A 21,834-nucleotide genomic window follows, 5' to 3' on the forward strand; every position below is an offset into this window, starting at 1 on the left:
TGTGTCTCTAAACGCGCGGTCCGCCGGGGCACGGTCGATCATATACCTAACTAGAAAACGGATCAAATGGCGTGTGGGAGGGGGTGGGGGGTTGAGAGGGGAGAGATTTACGACGGTACATTTAGCGGCGCATATGTAGATCTGTTACACCATTGTCTGCGACCTATTACAAATAGTTTTGTATTCATTTTTATCGCATAAGTGGGATTCGCGTCGCGTGTTCGCGAACTACGATGCGCCGATATGCATTTTATCGATGGCGGACGAGCCGCCGCACCGCGTATAATAGGTATATCGTGTAATGAATTCGCATTTTTTCTGTGTAATTGATAAGCGCGGTCCCTTACGCACCGCGAACCAATCGGTGTGTTTTCTTCGACGGTTACGGGAGGGGGGGGGGGGGGGGGGGGGGGGAAAGGGGGGGGCGCGCGAAAAACGGCGGCTGCTTCTCTTCGATGCGCGGATCAAGCGAGAGTCCGAGACCCACACACACACACACACATATGTACACACATACATTACAAATACACAAACTCCAACGATGGTTAATATGGGAACATTGCACAAAAAAGAACTCTGCATATCCTCTGTTCATTATGATGCGCGATCGACGAACAAACTCACCACCTCTCCATCGAGCATATTTCTGATGTTTCATGGTTCTCGAAGGCTTATAGGACGCGACCGGGCGCGAGAAAGATTGTGCAAACACGGCTTTCAAGCGATGGGTGTATGCGTATCGAAATGGGTCCGGTTATCGGGACGATCGTCGGACAATGGGATTTTTCTTGATATTTTACTTGGCAAGAGGGAGAAAGTTCGACGAAAAAATCAATCGCGAACGAGTCGTCTTTTAACATGCGATTACAAGTCGATTGAAACCGATTCGAAAGAACGTATTATACCGATAACGAAATTGTTAACGCCTCGTTTCTCAGCGGTCGGCTGAAAAACAAATTTTTTCTTCGTTACTCGTAGTTCAAACTTTCTCTCGTGTTACACCGTGTGACCACCATTGGTTAAGAACATATAGCGTGTTCCTCCTTCTTTGGTGGGGGAGGGTTGAATACCAAGTCATTCTCTCGGATGAAAACTGAGAAACATTTTAAGCTGTAGGTGTGTTTGCGCATACATTTACGTATGTTGACGGTTCATGAATTTTTATATTAAAATGTATAAATACCGATCCTCGGACGGCTGCGGTTCGAGTCCGCGCGGACTCGGAGGTTTACTGTAAGCTCTCCCATCCGCGACTTCTCGTTCTCTTTTCCACGTTGACTTCGGTTGCTAGTCATTCGTATCGTGTTGGGACAAGTACACTACCGTTCCGACATAACCCGACATTTGAACTTTTATACTCTCGACAATTATCGACACGTTGCGGCGACACCGCTAAACGAGCTGAAAACATATACATATGTTCGAGTGGTAATGTACGCGCCAAAGTTGATCGAAGAATTTAAACGATCCATCTGAAATAGGCGTTATCGCCTTGCGAAGAGTCACGAAAATCGTTCGCCGTTCGAGGGTCGTGACGGTAGTTTTCAAAAACGAGACGCAGGATATCGGGGGAGGGGGTGTTCTGATTTACAGTGATTCAGCGAACGAAAACGTTCTTCTCATTCCCACGGATCAGCGAAATTTGAACGTGCATACCAGCTCTCGGCGAGTAGAATGTCTAGGAAATAAGAACGAAGCGTTGTAATATACCATTATCGATTCGGATACGCAGATTCACAGCGTCTGGAAATATACTTTCGTTTTTACACTGTGTACACGTTTTCGTGCGTGCGCGCGCGCGCGCGCGCCCGACGAGCTCCTCGGGAGTTTTTCGTGCGCGCTTCAATAAAAAGAGAAAAAAAAGAAACAGAAAAAAAAACCGAGCGTAAAGAACTTCCATTTCGTGAACGATCTATCCAGTGGACTTTTCATCGGCCGTGGGAGGGAGCGGGAGGGGGGGGGGGGGGGGGAGGCTCTGTTCGATTCCCCGGGCCGGGCGGGCGGATCTCCGCGCGCGAAGTTTTTCGCGCCCGTTCGAGAACAAGAGATCTCGCTCGACCGTCCGGTGACGATACGACATTGCCTTTCGTTGTCTTAAGCTTTTTTTGTGAACCTGTACGAGGGGCTGATAATAGAAATATTAAGAATTCTTGTCTGGCATCAAAGATTTTATATAATGCATACCAGCCTGATCGACGACAGTTCTCCCGTGAAGTGTAGATCGTCCGACGATAATCGAACTGGCGAAATTGTTGTAAATACAGGGTGGTCCAATTAATCGCAGCCACCTAAGCGTCCTCTTCAGTTGTAACATATAAAGAATATTTCATTTGCAATACGGTGGAAATGAATTTCGTATCTAATTCTAATTTTATAAATTGATGTTCGCTTCAAAGCCATGACATTTTTTGAAAGCATTATAATATATCCAATGGATCGAATCGCTTGTCTTTTTAAGAATGAAAAAAACGATCTAATAAATTGTTGAGTAACTAAATGACGAGGGACTTTGAAGGAAACTGTCGGACGATCGGTATAGATATACACTACCGCTTAAAAATATTCGTTCATTTACAATTTGAAGAGAAGAAGGAACAGCAAGATCCTTTACATTATTTTCGATTAGACTTTTATGTTTCTTACTTTATACTCATAATTTATCTGCACGAGCTAATTTTGCGTAAATACGTATCTGTTTCGCACAGTCCTCGCTAAATATCGTTTTGCTCCTAAGCAGCGATGGGAATACTTTTAAACGGTAGTAAACACAGCCGGTTCAGAAAGTTCTCGGAATTCTTTCATTATAGAAAAATGTATCACACGATTTTGCTATATTTACGTTCTCTTTCTTTCCAATTTTTAGTCTCTCCGCTGGTTACGCGCACCCGTGAACGTTTCCACACGAAGCTTCGGCAAAAACACGTTGTTTACAAGCGATCGATTTCCTTTGACGCACCGCCTGTTCTTATAATTTCGTCCGTTTTCGGCCGGCGCGTATAGCTGCACAGTGAGATGCTGTTTCAAAGGATCTAACCGCATTGTTAATTGTAACGATATTATTCATTTTCATGTAATAAAGAAATTCTGCTACCTTTCTGTACCTATCACGAATCAGACGTTCTATTTGAAAAATGAAAAATAATTTTGTAGCAGTTTCTCCATCATTCTTTTTGCAAGTTGTTAACGTAAATGTCGCTCGTGTTTCTTCGCGATTATTGTTGCAGACGTTTATGCATTTACAATAGCCCTCTACACGTTACTGGTAGAATACCTTTAGCACTATAAAACTGTGCTCTTTTCGACGAAGTCTGGCGTGTCCTAAGAGAATCTAACGTTAAGCAGCGTCCACGGATTCCGACTGTTTCATCTGTATTATCCTTCGTTAATTCTCATCTCGCCTGTCTTCACTTCCGTTAGAAAAGTCTTCGCGCGCTGTTCAGAACGAAAAAAAAACAGTTTGAAAATTGGACCAAACCGTTTCAGTTTCTTTTTTTTTTTAGGTGCTAGAAGAGTTAGTTCGTCGGACGATGTGTAACAAGATGTTTTAATAAAAACAGCAATTGGTCGGAACAGTGAAGGCAATCGTAGTTTTTTATATTTGTTCGTCTGATTTTTTATTGCACTTCGATGCAATTTTCAGCACGCGTAACCACCGCGAACTTACAAAAATTAACAAATTAAAAACCTGTAATATTTTCTTTGCAAATCGATCCAATTTCACCAAATTTTGTTAAACGTCAGACAAGTCGAGTGGACGAATAACGCGAAAGAGAGGAAGAACGAACAATGTCCGTAGACGGTTAATTCAGTTTTACAAATACTTTTTCGATATTCATTGCTCGCTGGTCGATAATGAACGAATGAAAAAGACCTAAACGCTAAATATACGTTATAGAAACGCGGAGGGTATGTTTTTACTGTCATAAATAATATTAATAGTAGATCCGGATAATTTATGGAAATTACAACGGACGGTAAGTACATGGTTGCATTTCGATAATGTATGGTCTACTGTTTGAAAAACATACATGCTCGTTTCCGATGTTGCGGACTTCAGTGTTTTTAAAAGAACAATTAACTGTGCCAAAGTGAACAATACCGGGGACATCAGATAATCACGACGTATATGTAATTGCAATACTTTTTGCGTCACGCGCGAGTATTATAATTACATATATTATAATATATTGTAGTTACTAGTGCTATATATTATAATTACTGGTGATATAAAATGGTAATTTCCATCGAAGTAATTATTTGAAAGAATAATAATAAAGGTATCCTGGAGACGTGTTAAAAATCTTAGTAGTAACTTTTTGGTTAGCAAAATGTCGACAAACGCAATTAATGTTCACAGCGCCGAAGTGTTTGCGCATAAAAACTAGCGAGAAGTTCGAAGCCGGCCGAGAAAATGTTACACCGTCGCAGAATGTAAAGCGATACCCGCTTTGGGGGCTTTGGCACTCTCGGTACGGTGTTACTCCATTTTGGAAAACTTTATACAGGTTGTAACACGGTACGAAAGAGAAAAAAAAAAGTTTAGCGTATCGTATGCTACCTACGGCGCCGGAAGTTCGCTGAAAGAAGTCCGGGAAGAAGAAAAATGCTAAACAAAGAAAAAAAAAGAAAGGAAAGAACGGGCGGCGAGGTGCCTCCGGATCGCGGCGGTCATTTGCCGGTCGTTCTAAAGTTTTAATCCGTGGGCGAGAGAGGTCTAAGCCGTAAAGCCCGGAGTCGAGGACGTCATCACGCTCGCTCGTGCTCGTCTAGCTGCTCCTTCAGATTACATTAATTCGATTAACGAATGCCGCTTATCGTTCACGCCCGTGATCCTACCAGAAACATTTTTTTGCCGATGATTGTTATCTCAACGTTCACCACCGACGGGACGGTCAAGGGAAGTCACCAGCCGAAAAAGGAGTAACGATAACGTTCCACGAAGTCTTCGACGTATTCTGAATTCTTACGTTGCTTTGTAGTTAATCTAATTCGTTCCCAGTCGCCTACGTTTATTCTGCGAGTCTGGAATACAAATTTAATATCTTTAGTTGACATTCAATTAACAGAAATTGAAAAAATATATGATGAAATTATAAGGATATGCTTTTATTTTCTAAATCTGGTAATTGTTAATATCTTGTGAATTAAATCGACGCTCGAAGAAAAACGTGCGATTTGAGATGTACATAAATGAGAAATTTATTTACCGTCTATGAATTTGAAATAAATAATCTGTGTTTGAAATAAATAATCTGTGTTTGAAGTAAATAATCTGTGTTTGAAATAAATAATCTGTGTTTGAAATAAATAATCTATACTTGGAATAAATAATCTGTATTAGAATCAAAGTAGAGCGATTATCCTTAATAATGTATAATAGTGGTATTATACGCTAAATACTCATTTGCACAGCACGGCATCATCGTTTGATTAGCCGATCATGGTGCCACTTGACTGGATACGTATGCGCTTATTATTCGCTGAATTTCCCTCTTATCCGTCTATTTCGTTCGACCCATCCTGCGTTTCATTTTCATACTATGTATCGCATCCTGCAAATTTCAACATAATAATTATATCATCAATATTGAATTCCCTTAATTCATTAAAATAGTCTTTAATAAACGTAACATTGCTAGGTATATTAATATATAGTCACTACATATACCTTACCATATATTATTGTAATATCTATTGATCTGGAAATTAAAAATTTCCTTTTTAAAAATTGTATTTTTGATACTGTTAAAAATCAGAAAAATCAACGAACTGACGCGCCGAATTAGAACTGCTTTATCGGCATATTTAAACAAAAAAACAAAGGCCTGCTTTCGTTATTATTTCACTATTTTTCTGATATTTTGCGTCAAGAGATGGCAATATTTTTTTTAAGACTATCGAACAAATTTTCTGAAACCGACGAAATTGGTCGAACACGTTTTTGTGAAAGCAGCCACAGGTTGCCGGCCGGAATAGGATCTTGGGAAGAGGTAGAATATTGCTACTGAATAACATCCTCGAGGGGGGACGGACCTGAATACCATAATTATGTTTCCAACACCTTTTTCGGGAGGAATTTTACTCGGCGTGAGGAACAGAGTTTCTTTTGGCGCGTTCGGTGAAGCTCTACAGGGGAAGCGTTAAATAGCCCGGTGGGATATCTTTCAGCGATATTTGAGACGGCCTCGAGAACGATTCGTTCCGTCCCCACAGTTTTCCGGAATCTCTGTTTGAACTGGTCGGAAACCAGCAGAACCTCCGCACCAATTTCACGTTCGAACGTAAATACTACGCTTTGTGCCCCGGAAACCTTCAACTCTTCTTCGCGTGCCTTCAAGGTGATCTGACCCGTTTCGCGAAATTCTTAAACCAAAAATTAGTATGTTCACTATTTAAGAGATTATTTGTAGTATTTATATTTTCGTGGGTTCTAATAGTTGTAAAATGTGCTTGAATATCTATAATGTGTTTATATTACCTAGTTACGTTTTTCTTCAATTTAGGGTAGAGTACTAATTTCCTTAAATGATTTCTAGACTCGTCTATAATACACTTGGAATGCAAGTCCTCCGTATAATTCCTCCATATGATGTTCCTGGAACAGAAAATAACGTTTCGATAATTTATAATCAAAGGTTCTCGAATAATAGTTTAATAGAAAAGAATAAAGTGCTTTTTACCGAAATAATTGCAATTTAGTGCCGATAAAAGAACGTGCCCTAACGAGGACAATAATTTTACCGGGCGGGCATCGTTTTTGTCGAATTCGCCGGTCACGCGACTTAAAACAGGCGCACGGACATCTATTAAAAAATTAAAGGTTGTTTAATACAAGATGATTGGAGGAACTAACAAGAGGCTTTCTTCGAGGATATCCGAGGCTCGCGTGACGGCCCGCAGAAGCATCGCGCGTCCCATCCTCTTTCCTCCGCCACGGTTCTCGGCGTTCTCGCTTCTCGTGGACGGTCGTATCTCCTGCATTCCCGTTCTGCTCTTTTTTATTCCAACCGCTCGCCAATTCGACCAATAGACCCTCCGGAGAACTCGCTCCATAATCCATGCACGCATCAGGGACCTGTCTTCTCATCGAATCGACGGAAACGAAGCCCACGGGCCCGGCTCTTTTCGGTGCGCGAAGAGAAAGAGCCCGCCCCGCCGCCGAATTCCGTCGGGCGCTTCCTCTAATTTCAGGTTATCGAAACTATAATTTGATTTTCGACTACGGTACGGGCATCGCCTACCGGCTTAGCACGTCTCTCTCGTAGGATGACAAATTGGAGAGACGTTTCCCGTGGTTCACACTTCCATCGGCCCACCGATGGATCACTATTATTTGCGACGAACGCCTATCCATGGTCCGCTCTAATGGAAAATGTTTATTATAACATTTCACGAAGTCGCTGGACACTGAAAATATATGCTTATTATAGTTGATAACTAATCTAGGATCGATTAAAAAAATTTATAAAAATTCTCCTTGAATTTAACTACTTACTGCAAAACTCTTCGTTCATTCTGTGTACTAGATAAAATCATTTTCTTAAAGATGATCTAGCTTCGGAAATTCTGCTTCAATCGAAGAAGTTCTGTAAGTGAAAATACCCATGTATTTTCTTAAATTTTTTTAATGAAAAATAATTATGCAATTTTCAGAGGATATTTAAATAGTTCATGAATTTGCAACTCACTCTAGTTCGTCGTTACTATTTTTCAAGCATCCGTGAAGAAACGGTGCTCTTATTTGGACTCTTCTCCGAAATTATAGTACTCGTGCCCATTTTGTTTTATAATTTTTCCAACATTGCAGTCACCGATCGCAACGCATTTTACGATCTATAATAACCACGTCCGCAGTCCCGTAATCGGTAAGCAACTCTGTGCGCCCTCAGCAATGTTCCCTGCACGCAGAAATCACATGGTATTTTACACTTGTTATTCAATCTGCAAATTGTTTTAATGCGTTTATCGGCTTATGTATCTAAGAAATTGGCGCCATGTTTGAACAGCGGACGGTACCGCTCGATGTCATTATTTACATTTAAAATATCAAATTATCCCGCGCTGCACAGGCATTACTGAATTTTTTCAGTAATCAAATTTCTCGCAAATATGCAAGCAACAAGTATAATTCGCGTTATAAAATTTCCATGATCGTTCGCGTAGAAATCTATTTCGAAGATGCTCAGCTTTGCAGATATTGGTTTAAGCTGCAACATGACGATTTTAATCAACTAATTTATAATAGTAAGTAAATATCGTGTCAGTGATCGGTGACTGTCGCTATAGTTTACGTTCGAACCGTGTCATCGATCGATAAATAACGATGCACAATTTGGAGGTTATAGAAGAATATACCTAACTATTATTTTAACCATAACCAATCTTGTTCACAGAACGCTATAACGCAGATTAAATGGAAAAGAAGATAAACATGGCGTTCAACGTGTTAATTATGTCCCTAGACTCCGAACTTTCGAAGTAGTATATCCCTAGACAATCAACATATGCTCTACGGAATATTATTTTGGTTAGAATAACGTTTTGAATGCGCACGCAAAGTTCGCCCCTTCCACGAAGAACACGGTCTATTGTATAAGTACATCGCTAATACTTTAATGAAATCTTAATCTTGTCGGGTTATGCAAGTTAGGTCATGTTACGTCACAATACGCAAACTTCTACGTAGTCTATTCATGATCTCGGTCGACATCGCCTCAAAGGTTCTTCCATAAAAACTTCTATTTCCGATAACTTTGCCTTCTATACATTTCATACAGTTAATGCGTTTCGGCATGAAAATTTAGTCAAAAAGAAACGAATAAGGAACAGAGGATCGAAGGTTTACTATTAAGCTTACTGTACACCGAACTAGCCAATGCGTATCGCTTCGTAAGAACGACAAGATCAAAGTTATTCAAACTTGTCACCATTCTATGAAACAATCTTTACAATTTCAAGAATTCTGAAACAAAACGCGCGGAGTCTGTTGTTTGCAGATTCAAAGTTGCCACTTCGAAAGTATCGGCGACAACAATGTCGCCGACAAGTACATTTCGAACGACTCGACTAACCTTCAAAGATAGGGTAGGAGATCGGCTAGCCGAACTTTTGTGCCCGTCGTTGCATAGTTGCGCGTTCGCTGCAACATCGCCGCTTCATTGAACGAAAGCGTACAATTTTTCGGAGACGCGACTGAAAAGAAAAAAAAAGGGGTTCCTTCACCCTCGGAAAGGTGGCACGGATCGCGCCGGGCCGATTTTCCTCGGGAGAAAGGAACAGAATCGTCTGCTGCACGGTCAGCTTCCGGTGGCGCGACGTGCGCGACGTGGCGCGGTGCGCAGAGAGAGAGAGAGAGAGAGAGAGAGAGAGAAAGAGAGAGAGACCGGCTGCTGGATCCTCGGGATCCAGTGTGGCGGAAAGCCGGCGGCGGTCGGGGAGGGGGGTCTCGAGTAGTGGCGTTGTCGGATTGGCCGAAGAGGAATTGGTCTTGGATAAGAGGGTGCGAGCCGACGGTCAAAGGTGCGGGAGAGAGGGAGAGACGAGCGCGAGCGAGAGAGGTTCGCCGGGGTGGGGGAGCCGCGGCGGTTGTTGGTAGAGAGAGGGTCTCGGGGGAACAGTTCGGATGCACACCGTGCAAGCAAGGACGGTGATTCAGTTAGCGGCGAGCCGCCCTCGGTAGAGCGTCGTCGTTGTCGGTTTCTCTCACGGGGTGTTCCTCTATTTCACCTGACGTGTCGGTCAGAGACACACGCACCGTGCGCTGCTCTCTTCGTGTTTTGCCGCGGTTTGCGAGAACGACTTTCGCGTGTGGACATCTCGCGATCCTCGATTACGCTTAGGAATGAGACTGTCACGGTCGTGTTCGCTGAAAATCGACAGGGTTACGGGGATTCGACGAGACGCGCCGTGTAGAAGCCGGTAAATCTGTAGAACCGTTCTCCGGTTCCATCGGGAAGCGCGCAGGAAACTGGACCAAGTTTCGTAAATAGAAACGAAACAGCGTTCCGTCAGTGTGGAACGTCGTCGTGTCGCGTCGGAATCGCGCGCGGCCACGCGAGGATAACACGAGGTAACGCGGAAACCATCGTTTTCAATTTCGGGATCGTTCGTCGACGATGCGAACCGTTGACAATTGGAAACGAACCGCCGCGGTGGGCATCGATGTTTCTCGAGGTTAGCGTGTCGGTCACGATGACGAGCAGACGAGGAGCGTAGGATTCGATTTCGAGCGACGGCGACTACGGAACAGGATTCTGCACGCGACTGACTACCCTCCGCTTACGGATCTGTTTCACGGCGAGAGAGAGAGAAAGACGACGAGGCGGAGATCGGTTGTCGGTGGAAGAGAAAGAACTGTTTGCGTGTAGGTGTCACGGCAAGGGTTACAGGGGGAGGGGCAGGGGGAGCAAGAGTCCTGGGAAGGGAGGAAGGAAGGAAGGAAGGAAGGAAGGAAGCCAAAAGTCGCGTCCGATAGGGGAAAGCCAGGATGAAGAGCGCACCGGCGTGGACGCTCGGGCTCCTCTTCGGGGTGATGCTGCTTCGTTATCGTACACGGGCCTCGTCGGACCCGTGCTACGACGAGGACAGGCCGCGGCGTTGCATACCGGACTTCGTGAACGCGGCGTTCGGTTCCGCCGTCGAGGCGTCGTCAACCTGCGGAAGCGGCGGCCCGACGAGATATTGCGACGTGACCGAGCAGCCGGGAGGCAGCACCGGCATAGGTCAGTGCCACGTCTGCGACGACAGCACGCCAAGACGACGATTCCCGGCCAGCTACTTGACGGACCTGAACAACCCCAGCAACGTGACCTGCTGGCGCAGCGAGCCCCTGATCACGTCCCAGAGCTTCTCCGCGCCGCCCGACAACGTGACCTTGACCCTCTCCCTAGGAAAGAAGTACGAGCTGACCTACATCAGTCTGCAGTTCTGCCCGAAGGCGGCGAAGCCGGACTCGATCGCGATCTACAAGTCGATGGACTACGGGAAGACGTGGCAGCCGTTCCAATTCTACTCGTCGCAGTGCCGACGGGTCTACGGCAGGCCGAACCGGGCAACGATCACCAAGGAGAACGAGCAGGAGGCGAGATGCACGGACAGCCACCGTTACACCGGCGGCGACGGCCTGGGTCCCGTCGGCAGGATCGCGTTCAGCACCCTCGAGGGCCGGCCGTCCGCTCCCGACTTCGACAACTCGCCGATACTGCAGGATTGGGTGACGGCGACCGACGTCCGCGTCGTCTTCAATCGGCTCCACATGCCGCAGCAGCCGTCCCAGGAGCAGGTCCCGCAATTGGGGAACACGGACGACCGGGACCACGATCACGATCACGACCACGACCACGGCCACGGCCTCGGTCTCGGTTTGGAGGAGCTGGCCAAACGCGAGCGGGAACGCGAGGAGAGGATCAAGAATCAAAAGGCTCTGCTACGCGGTTCCGTCGTCGACCCGTTGGCCACCGCGTTGCCATCCGTTCACCAGGTGATCGCTCCCCAGGAGATGCAGTCGAACGACGCGGTCGACGTCGCCGACATCAGCTTCGCCACAGCGATCAACATCTCCTCGTCGACGACCAGCACCCTGACCAGCAATCTCGGCACCGGCACGCTCGCCCATCACTACGCCGTGTCCGACTTCGCCGTCGGTGGCAGGTGCAAGTGCAACGGCCACGCGGCAAGGTGCGTCCCGGGCAAGGACGGCGAGCTCGCCTGCGAGTGCAGCCACAACACCGCCGGCAGGGACTGCGAGAGGTGTCGGCCGTTCCACTTCGATCGACCCTGGGCACGAGCCACCGCCAGAGATGCTAACGAATGCAAAGGTTTGTGTCTCTTATTTCGGCTCTCCTTCCTATGCCGCCGCCGCTGCGTTCCTTTTCTTTTTATTTTAACAGAGTTCCGACCGCGGCCCGCCGCCCGGTCTCGATTCGGCCGCCGCCGCCGCCGCGGCACTACGCTCGAATTTCAAGCGGGCCTCGTTCTAGCCTGACATTTCAAAGGCGACGATCTTCTGAATGAAGCGATATGTAGGCACGTTTTGACGCTAGATTTACCAATAATTCAACATTTCAGTTTCTATTTTGATTTTATTTATTTTATTAATCGCAAGAGTTATTTAGTGTTTAAAAAATCATATAATAATATCGAAGCTTGCGGTAGTATCATGTAATATATTTATCTTGATAATAGGTAATAAATTATTACGACAATCGATTCACAAAGCTACCGCTATAATTTTCTATCAAGTGGAGAAAAATTAAAAATTAGCCTTATCCTTCGATCGGAGATCAACGCCCATTTCATGCGAGTATAATATATCAAATAATTAAAATTGAAAATGGTAAAAGAACTAATTAAAACTAGAAATTGTAAAAGAATTAATTGAAATTAAAAATAGTAAAAGAATTGCTTAAAATTAAAACCAGTAAAAAAAATAATTAAATCAAAATCATTCGTAAACTGTTCAATATTAGAGATATCACTAGACTTCTTACATCGAAGATACCTCGTATGACGTAACAATTTTTATAAAAACATCGCAGCGTTATTCTAGGATCAACGTTCCTAGATTCGGTTACACTGCTCCGATAATACAGTGTCCCCCTGGGTATTCGGTTCTCTCGCGTCTCCCATTGCTCGTAATTTGTCAGCGGAAACTTAACGAGCACGCGCGCTACAGTACAGGCGACGTATGTAAAGTTCGTCGAAACGATCCAGGTACATATCGTGTACACAAATCGGTTCTGAAGTCGCGAGTCGACTCACGTTACCTCACAATCGAAAAGACACGGTGGAGACGTTCCGACTACGCGATCACCAAGGATCTATCAAAATGAATATTTTTTTCATCTATGCGCGCGGTGTAGTGTTACGTACTCGAATCGTCCACCGAATAGATCGGCGATCAAACCGTTTTATCTCGACGCTGGAATTTCAATTGCTTCCACGGAAATAGGAGAAATCAACAGATTTATATATTATAGATGTATTTATGTAGATTTATATATTATAGATGTATTTATGTAGATTTATATATTATAGATATATTCATATAGATTTATATACTATAGATAACAATCGCATTGGAAAGCATAAATACTCGGTAAATGAATTCAATCCGCGGGATCATTATCTGCCCATTAAAATGATGCCACTTACGCATTTAGCCGAGCTGTTTGACCAAAGGTATATTTTAAAATATATAATTTTACGATGTTGAATTTGAAATGCGTGCTTTATGTGATTGCTGCAGGTCCCATACAAATTCCGCGAAACAATTTTCTGCCATTAAGATGCCAACGAAGAGAAGTTCGGGACACTTCTGCAACAAGGTTAATAACACCAAGTTAATTATGAAAAAACCCGTGGATTATCTCTGAAATTATGCGGTCCGGTCCCGGGTGGACATGTAGAGTAGGCTGTATCCCCCTCTACCTCCTCCCCCCGTCGCGCCTCGAGGCGAGCTATGGTAAATAAACGCGTCGCGTTGCCGCGGACTCGCGTTCATCGTTTTGTTTTGGTACCCGATACACACCGGGCCGGCGCGACCTTCGTCTACGTTTCGCATCCTCCGTTCCCAATTACCGATCTTCCACGCGCGGTTTCTCTCTGGTTTTTTTCTTCTTTTTTCATTCTTCACGATTCGGTCTCTTGTGCGGTTGCAAGAGAGAGCACCGCTCGCGTATTTCGCCGGGGCGAAACGACCCCACGGGGTTAGGGCGCCTCCTTTCGTAAGTTCACCCCTTAATTCGAAGCGGCGAAGCGTTGCCTCGAGACTCGTATATATATATATCGAGGATGTATGCTCAAATCAAAAACCGTCAGAGGGTAGGGGGGAGGCGAACACCACCCTCGAAAATCGTTTCGAATCGATAAAAGAACGCCCTTTTTCGCGCGGCAACCGCGATCTCTGATTCGTTCAGGGGGGGTGTACACGCTGCGTGTGTGTCGCGATGGAAAACACCGTAATCGTAATTAATCTCGGCGAAAGCTGTCCACGGGTATCTTTGACGGGAGTGGGGGGAGGAGGATCGTCGCCAGGACTCGGCTCGCTCTAATAGAATTAGTCTTCGTGAATGCGAAACGCTGTTCTTTCAAAGGTAACCGAAACCCTGGTCGAACATCAAAGTCCGTGGAATATCAACGCTGGGATTGGGGAGCGAGAGGTTAAATAATGTTTTCGCTGATCTCTTTCCGCGTTTCGAAACAATATTATCGTCTTATTAATTGCTTTCGCTTGAATATAAATTTCTTTTTACTTTACTTGAATATGAATTTCTTTTTTTTTTTTAAATTTTTTTATTTTTTATTTGCTGTGACGCGAGAAGGAACTTGTATGATTATATCAGTTAGTATATTGTATTATAATATTTTGCAATCATTGTTATGGTTAGAATAGTGTTAGATTTACGTGGTGAATTTGTTACCAGGTAATTTTTTTGGTTTAAGGGGTGACATCTTTTTAGAACTAAAGCTATAGCTAATAATCTATAGCTAACTACAAAAACAATTATTTTGTTTCAATCTAACAAAGACTGAAATTCATAACCTAATTGTATCATTAAATACTCGGTGAACTAATTCAATTCGTGAGATGCCCACTAAAATTAGTATACTCTTCGCGTTATTCTCACTTCCACCGATACAAAGTATATAAAGTTCCTCAACCTAGCAACACGTGACCTACCAGCAATTAACTATGCTCAGATTTTCCGTTTTCACCGACACAGGCGGCGCACATGATTTACAGCATACAATGCGAACGTCGGGGATTCCCGAGTCGTAACTTTCGGGAGGTTAGGGTCCACGTTCTTCTGCATTTCCTTAATCCGAAAATAGGCTATCGGAACGGTATAGTGTGGGACATCGTGTATACTATGCAAAGCATCATCGGATCCGTTCAGAATTCCAGAAGACTCTTATTATCTTTTCTTTGACTTTGTCGAGTACCGGAACCAGGTCAGAATAATGAAATTATCGAATATCGATTGGCTACGGTACTCTCGCGACGGGGGCGCCTTTGCATTCGACATGAAAATAATATCCTCGATGATTAATTATTCAATCGTAAATAATTCAATTTGTATAACGACTCTCGTTGCTTTCTTTTATTTTATTTATTTTATTTAGACGTTATAATGCCCAAGGCTATTTGGGTTTCGAATTAATTTTTGGCGGACTTTTCGATGCCTCACGATAATTATTTTCTCTGTAAAAATTTTATCAAATGAAACGAAATAGGTAACAAATAAAAAAGATAAAATTAAATAGATTGCTCCCTACTACAAATATTCGTCTCTAAAGAGGTTAAATAAATCTCTGAAATTTCCTTTTATGGCCGCAACACGAAAATTAACAAACTCAGAATCACCGTATGAGTGAAACGCGTTTGCACAAACGCTGGAACGTAATTGGTTAAAACAGGAATTTCTGTGGACGTCCAGCACGAGTTTACGAGAATATTGTTGGTCGCGAATAATTCGCGAGTGGCATAGGTGTAGAAACAGAACTCCGTGGGTTTTAGACGTCGATGAATATTCTTCGCAACGCCGAAGGGGCGGTTCCTCGTTGTTGCGGCACCGCCGTTAATTTGACACGGCACGCGTACCCGGGCTGTTTACCGCGATGAATTATGCTCTCAAGGGTCCCCGTTTATACGACGCGCGGCAGTTATAACCGTGATTCTTGCCGCGCGCGTACTTTTCCTTCTTTTCGTCCTTTCCACTCGCCTTTATACTCTTCGAGTTCTCCTCCTCCTCCTACTCCCTTCCCCTGTTGCCCTTCGTTCGCCACGATTTTTCCCAGCGCCGTGGAATTTCCAGCTTAACTGCGCGCGGAATGTGCCGGCATTCAGACGTTTTTCCGACGGGTAAGCGTTCCGCTCGTCTTCGAAAATGTACTCTCCAATTGTCCGCGGCTGTTTAACCCTTCGCGCTCGAGCGGCGACTGCGAGGCACTATAAAATTGTTCTGTCGCGTTGCAAAATAATTTCTGTATTAACAAAGCTTGCATGTGTTATATAAATATTGCATATTTGCATATATTGCATATTTCCTGTTGAAATGGCTTCGAGTGCAAAGGGTTAAATTATAAGGCGAGCGAATAGAACGATTTTTAGGAGACAATTGCGTTAGGAGACAATTTAGCAAATAATGTCATTTCTGGTTACAGCGTATCGAAAAATATTTATTGCATATAGCTAGCAATGCGATTTAATCCTTGAAGGCGATTTTAAAAATTTAGTCGATGTATCTTTGTAAATTGGTATAACAAAAATATTGAACCAAGACAAAGATTATAATCAATCCTAAAATTAACCTAATTTGCCTTTAATCCTGGACTTTATCGATACTTTTACATTTCTTCTACATTTCTTTAAACGTCAAATCAAGATCAACAATTTATCGACACCGATAATCTCTCGATCGTAAAATTCTACTATTTTTCATTATTTTTAATACAGCTTTAGAGGCCGTTGCGCGAATCTTTCACGCGAACCCCAGCTAAAAAAAACTTTCTAAAAGCTCTACTAAAAGCGTTCTACACCGTGTGCGAGACTAGCTATGAAATTTTTCGGGCTTTTACACTACACCGACGAGAGTCGGCCAAAGGATATACATATTCCGGAGAGAGGCTTTGCTCTCTGTGTCCTCCAAAAAAAAAGCGTGAAGCCGCATCCTCATCGGCTTGACCTTGCCGTGCAACTTTGCCATACGGCTTTAAAAGCCGCCACGAAAAAAAACCGTGCGACCTGAATATTTCTGTACTGGCCTATCTCTATGGTTCTGCCAGGATTACTAGCAGCGAAACACACACACAATAGCTAAATCAATATTTAGAAAAGGAAGATACAAAGTCGAAAATTCCAAAGATATTCTGTTTTAAATCCTTGGCAGTCATATTCATTAGAATTCATAGAAATTATATGTATTTAATAAATTTATAAATAAAATTCAATTTTATATGAGTCGTTCAAAGCATAATTAGTGTGACTACAGGTTTCGCCAGATTCACTTAGTATTACTAAATCATATTGAATTTAATATTTTTCACAATTCTTTAAAATTATTTCAACTTAAAGCTTGACAGTGCCATATATAAAGGATCTTCTATGCCATTGCATTTTACAGAACTTTCAATTCATCCTTCATCATCCACAAGATTAACCTCTTTTCACTCACACCTTTGCTGTTTTCAACGGCTCATATAATTATCGCCTGACCTAATCAAACTCTATTCAACGTTCAATCTTGCTCGAACAATTATCCATATTTGTTACGCTGAAAGAAATCTATAGAGACTGTTGTATTGATTCTTGCGAAGATGGTAACAGGACTCTTGCGATACGGTATCGACTTGATCGAGCCAGTACTTTCTCTTTAATCATGCGGACGTAGTAGACATTCTTGAAGCACGGAGTACGCGTGCGACAACGATTTTTCCACCGAAAAACAATTATTTCAATTATATGTTTCGTTATAATTTTCATTAATTCAATTATTCAATTATATGTTTAATTATTCTCGTAAGAAAAATTATATACATTTAATTATTCTCATAAGAAAAGTTATCTACATTGAATTACCATCCTAAGAAAATTAATTATTCTCCTAACAAAAATAAATTCGCAATTATCAAATATATCAAACAATAATATATTTTATTACTAACATTCAATACGCGTGTATGCGCAGATTTTAGGTCTAGCAAATTATAAATGGTGCGCGATTTCGATCGCGCGTCTCCCACGGATTTGACAAGTATTTTCCGGTCGAGGTGAAATTGAATTAGGTGAGGGGGGACCGACGACCGTAGATTATAAGCAGGATCGGCGCGGAATCCGTCGACCTCCCGACCAAAAATTATTACAGTCAAAGAAGAAGAAGACGGTGGCGAAGAGAGAGAGAGAGAGAGAGAGAGAGGTATAGCCTCGAAATTCGTCGCGCCCTTCTCCGAACAATTACGCGAACCCGACGGGTTGGTTTTGGCCCCGCATTGTACGAGAACGAAACACTCGACGATTTTATTACGGGGATCCTTTTCCAATTAAACGGTTGCTATGGCGATACCGTCGCGAGAGTGCCTCCTCACGGCGTGTCCGCGGAAGCGCGGGGATCTGCTTACATCGCGTTCCTCCTCGCCGATTATAATTTCGTTAAGCAGCTTTAAACGAAATGTGATCGTTTCATTATCGAACCTTTTCCCTGGCGTCGTATGTTTCCATGCTGTTCTCACTTCTACAGGGTTTAATCCATGGTGGTCGCAGAGCTGTTGCTTTGCTATTTATCTAAACATTTTTTTTAGGTTATATTAAATTATTAAAAGTATAACTGTTGTTGCATGAGTTGCAATATTCAATTTCATATGCATAAAAAAACATTTTGTCGTATAAAATGAAAATGCTGTATGTCAGAAAAGTTATTTTAGAATTACAAGAAAAAATGGCTTCGAGTGCAAAGGGTTAATTCGATTTCATAGTATAACAATTATATTAGAATATTATCCGAAAAATAAATAATTCCGAAAATTTTACCAAACGAAAGTCCGCGGTTGAATTGCATTTCGAGGCTATGTTCGCCGTCGATTCGTACGAAATTCATTTCGTCGGAGAAAAATACGAAGCCGACGGGAAGAAGTTTTACGAACGTTGAGCTGTCAACGGGTTACAACGGGATAACGTAAATTTCGCGCGTGGAAATAAAAGAGCGTGTTCGGATGGGTAAGGTTATGTTAGGAAAAGGGACGTTAACGGCGTTATAGGCGGAAACGACGCGCTAGCTTCTACTCGGCGAAAGCCTGGAGTTCCTCGGTTACTCGCGTGACGGATGGGAGCCGTAAGGAATCATAGTGTTTCCACGTTCCGACTTCGGATAATGTAGTTTCGCGTCGTGGGAAGGATAATTTCCGCGCGCGCGCGCCCGCGAGATCCAAAGAAACGTCGAAACACACGTTCGGTAGTCCGAAGAAGAAGAAGAAGAAGAATCGATATACACACAGGACGCGCGTTCTACGGCGGGTTGAACGCCTTTCCGTTCTGCTTTCGAATGGCATACACGGCCCGCTATATACCCATAACTATTTCGATGCAGACCATCTCCTGAAAAACCATGAAATACTGCTGGCTGTTGGCAAGAAACCCGTTCAATTATGGATACGGCGCGAGCACACGCGCAGCCACGCCGGTGTTAATGCGCATGAAAAAATTCCGGTAATGATTGTAACTTTCTTGATCTCTTTCCAACCATGGGGTTTCGAGAATTCACGGCCAAATTGATGCCGTAGAGCTATGGGAATCCACATTAACGCAGCGGATAGATTTGGGAAGATACGATATGTCAGGTTATACAGGTTTTTGTATAAAGGTTTCTTCTTATTTTAAACTGTACCATAACTAGTCGTTTAGTAGTGTTTCTACGTGTACATTGTCTAAAGTAATGTAACAAATGTGTACGACATACCTTGAATTTGAATCTGCATCTGCGAATTTATTTAATTGCAATTACAACTTCGAGTTTCATGTGAAATATTCACCTTTGCAGTGCCGACGGCGAGTCGTTCACGCGAAGCACCATAATTGTGTCCTTGTACAAACATTTCAAACTAGAATTTAGTTGTTTTTATCATTTTTATTATTACTATTATACTCAGAACTATCTTAATTCGAAATAATTTCTCTGGCCTATAGTATTTCCATTTTAAGTAACTGTATTTCCTATGATTTATTTACTGAATTTATTATAATATTGTAGCGTTAAATAATGTTAAATGACGTTATTGTAACGTTAAATAATTTTTCACGGCGCCTCAGAGTCGCCGCTCGAGTGCAAAGTGTCAATATTACGAAAAGAATTCGTGGAACAAATAACGAACGGGTTAACGGCGTCGTCGCGAACGATGACGGCAGCAACCCCTACCTCGGCGAAGAAATTTACGAAACGAGCGTCGCAACATTTTTGGAAAGCAGCGTGGATCGCGTGAAAAAGAAGAGGGAGAGTGGCAGAACAAGAAATGCAGAGAGAAAAAAAGAGAGAAGGAGGAGAAGAAGGAGAGAGAGAGAGAGAGGAGACGGCACGGTAGAAGAACACGGCGCAGGGAGGGAGCTCGAATTAAATTACATTTTAATTTCACGGCCATTCCGCAGCGCGCCGCGCACCGCGATATGCCAAATATCCGGCGCAATTTACATTTTAAATTGGACACTTCTTGTCGTGATTCCGAGGGCTTCCTCCGGCCGGGCCAGCACAGCCACATCGTCTGGCCGCGGAAGGTTGTGTTTGTTGTCGTTCCGGCAAAAAACCACGCGAGAGAGAGAGCCCACTCCGTGCCCCGTCGGGAAGTTTCAAAAACTTTAACGCGTACGTGGCCGCTTGTTGATTTCTCCTAAAAAGCTGCCGACCTCGCCACCGCAATTATTCTGCACGAGTGTTCCGCTTCCTTCCTTCCTTCTCCCTCTCGCTCTCTTTTTTTCCTCTCTCTTTTTTTTCTCTTTTTCACTCGCCTTTGCTGTCTTTCTCTTTCGTTCTTTCTCGCTAGGTTTAGCATTCATCCTTTCTCTTTTTCACTAGCTCTCTCTCTCTCTCTCTCTCTCTCTTCCTGACTAGCTCGTTCTCTTTCTCTCTCGTTCCCCGCGGCGTTTTCTTTTAAATGCTCTTTTCAATTTCCACCGGAAAAATTTCACTGATTTTCCTTCTGCTACATTTAACTCTCCGCCGGGGGGCACTTAATTGCGGAGCCTCTCCACCGTGCCGCGCGATACATCTGCTACCCTCGCAGCTGTTTTTTGCGCACCGTAAAGTGCTGTTCGCAAGAAACTTCGGGATTTACGGCGGGGCTGCTTGAAAAATTTGATCTTTCGCATTATTTAAAGCGAAGGAGACAAAAGGAAGCTGTATAGCTGCACATGGTCGAGCAAGGAAAGTTTAAAAAAAAGGAGGCGTTGCTATTTGTAATCTCATTTGCATTTTTCAGCGACGAGAGTTAGACATACATTTAATATAGAAAATATGTTCAATATATTTTGATATATTTAATATAGTATAATGTACTTACTGTAGTTGATATGTTCAACATATTTTAATATTTTTGATACAGTTGATATGTTTAACATATTTTAATATTTTTAATATATTTAATATGTCCAAGACATTTAAAAATTTTTAATATATTTAATATGTTCAAAATATATTAACATATTTAATATATATAATACTTTCAACATATTTTAATACATTTCTCACAGTATAATACATTTAATCTATTTTATGGTATCAATCGCTAGCGATTACTTTTACGTAGAAACATCGTACAAAAATTGCGGAAACGTTCCCGTCAATCAGGATCACAATTTTCCAGCGAAAACTTCGGTTTTTTTATCGAGCCAATAAATTTTACTTTTTACAAAATGTTTTCTACAAACGACCACGTTCTCGAATAGTACCGAGGATTTTATTTCTCTGGCATCCATTCCAATATGATACGAGAGTTAATAACCACCGTCAGTATTTCATGGTTATTTTAAAGATAAATTCGAAGGGGTCAAAAACCCTAAACAAAAATGGTAAAAAATCGTAAACAAAAATGATCAAAAACCCTAAACAAAATTGATCAAAAACCATAAAAAAAAAGGTATAAACAAAAATAGTCTCCGGAACCATAAGTGGACATAAAAATTGAATTTTCCGCAGGAAAAATTCCCAAATCTGTCAATTTCGAATCGGTAAAAAAAAAGGATACAAACTTTTGCAATTTCGCAGGCGACATATGTGGCCGATCTAACGGCAATGCATACAACAGAAATCCTCTCTCTCTCTCTCTCTCTCTCTCTCTCTCTCTCTCTCTCTC

General features: G+C 42.8%; 1 protein-coding gene across 1 annotated transcript in view; it reads left to right on the top strand.

Moving 5' to 3' along the window:
• Positions 1-10,453: 10,453 nt before the first annotated feature.
• LOC144472834 (netrin-1) overlaps positions 10,454-21,834 on the top strand; it is a 128,132-nt gene continuing 116,751 nt past the window's right edge. The window contains exon 1 of the mRNA XM_078186238.1: positions 10,454-11,816. Within this exon, the coding sequence (XP_078042364.1) occupies positions 10,487-11,816 (1,330 nt within the window). The 5' untranslated portion in view covers positions 10,454-10,486. The remainder of the gene's footprint in view (positions 11,817-21,834) is intronic.

This window comes from Augochlora pura, chromosome 7, assembly GCF_028453695.1.
Source record: "Augochlora pura isolate Apur16 chromosome 7, APUR_v2.2.1, whole genome shotgun sequence".
Taxonomy (NCBI): Eukaryota; Metazoa; Arthropoda; class Insecta; order Hymenoptera; family Halictidae; genus Augochlora; species Augochlora pura.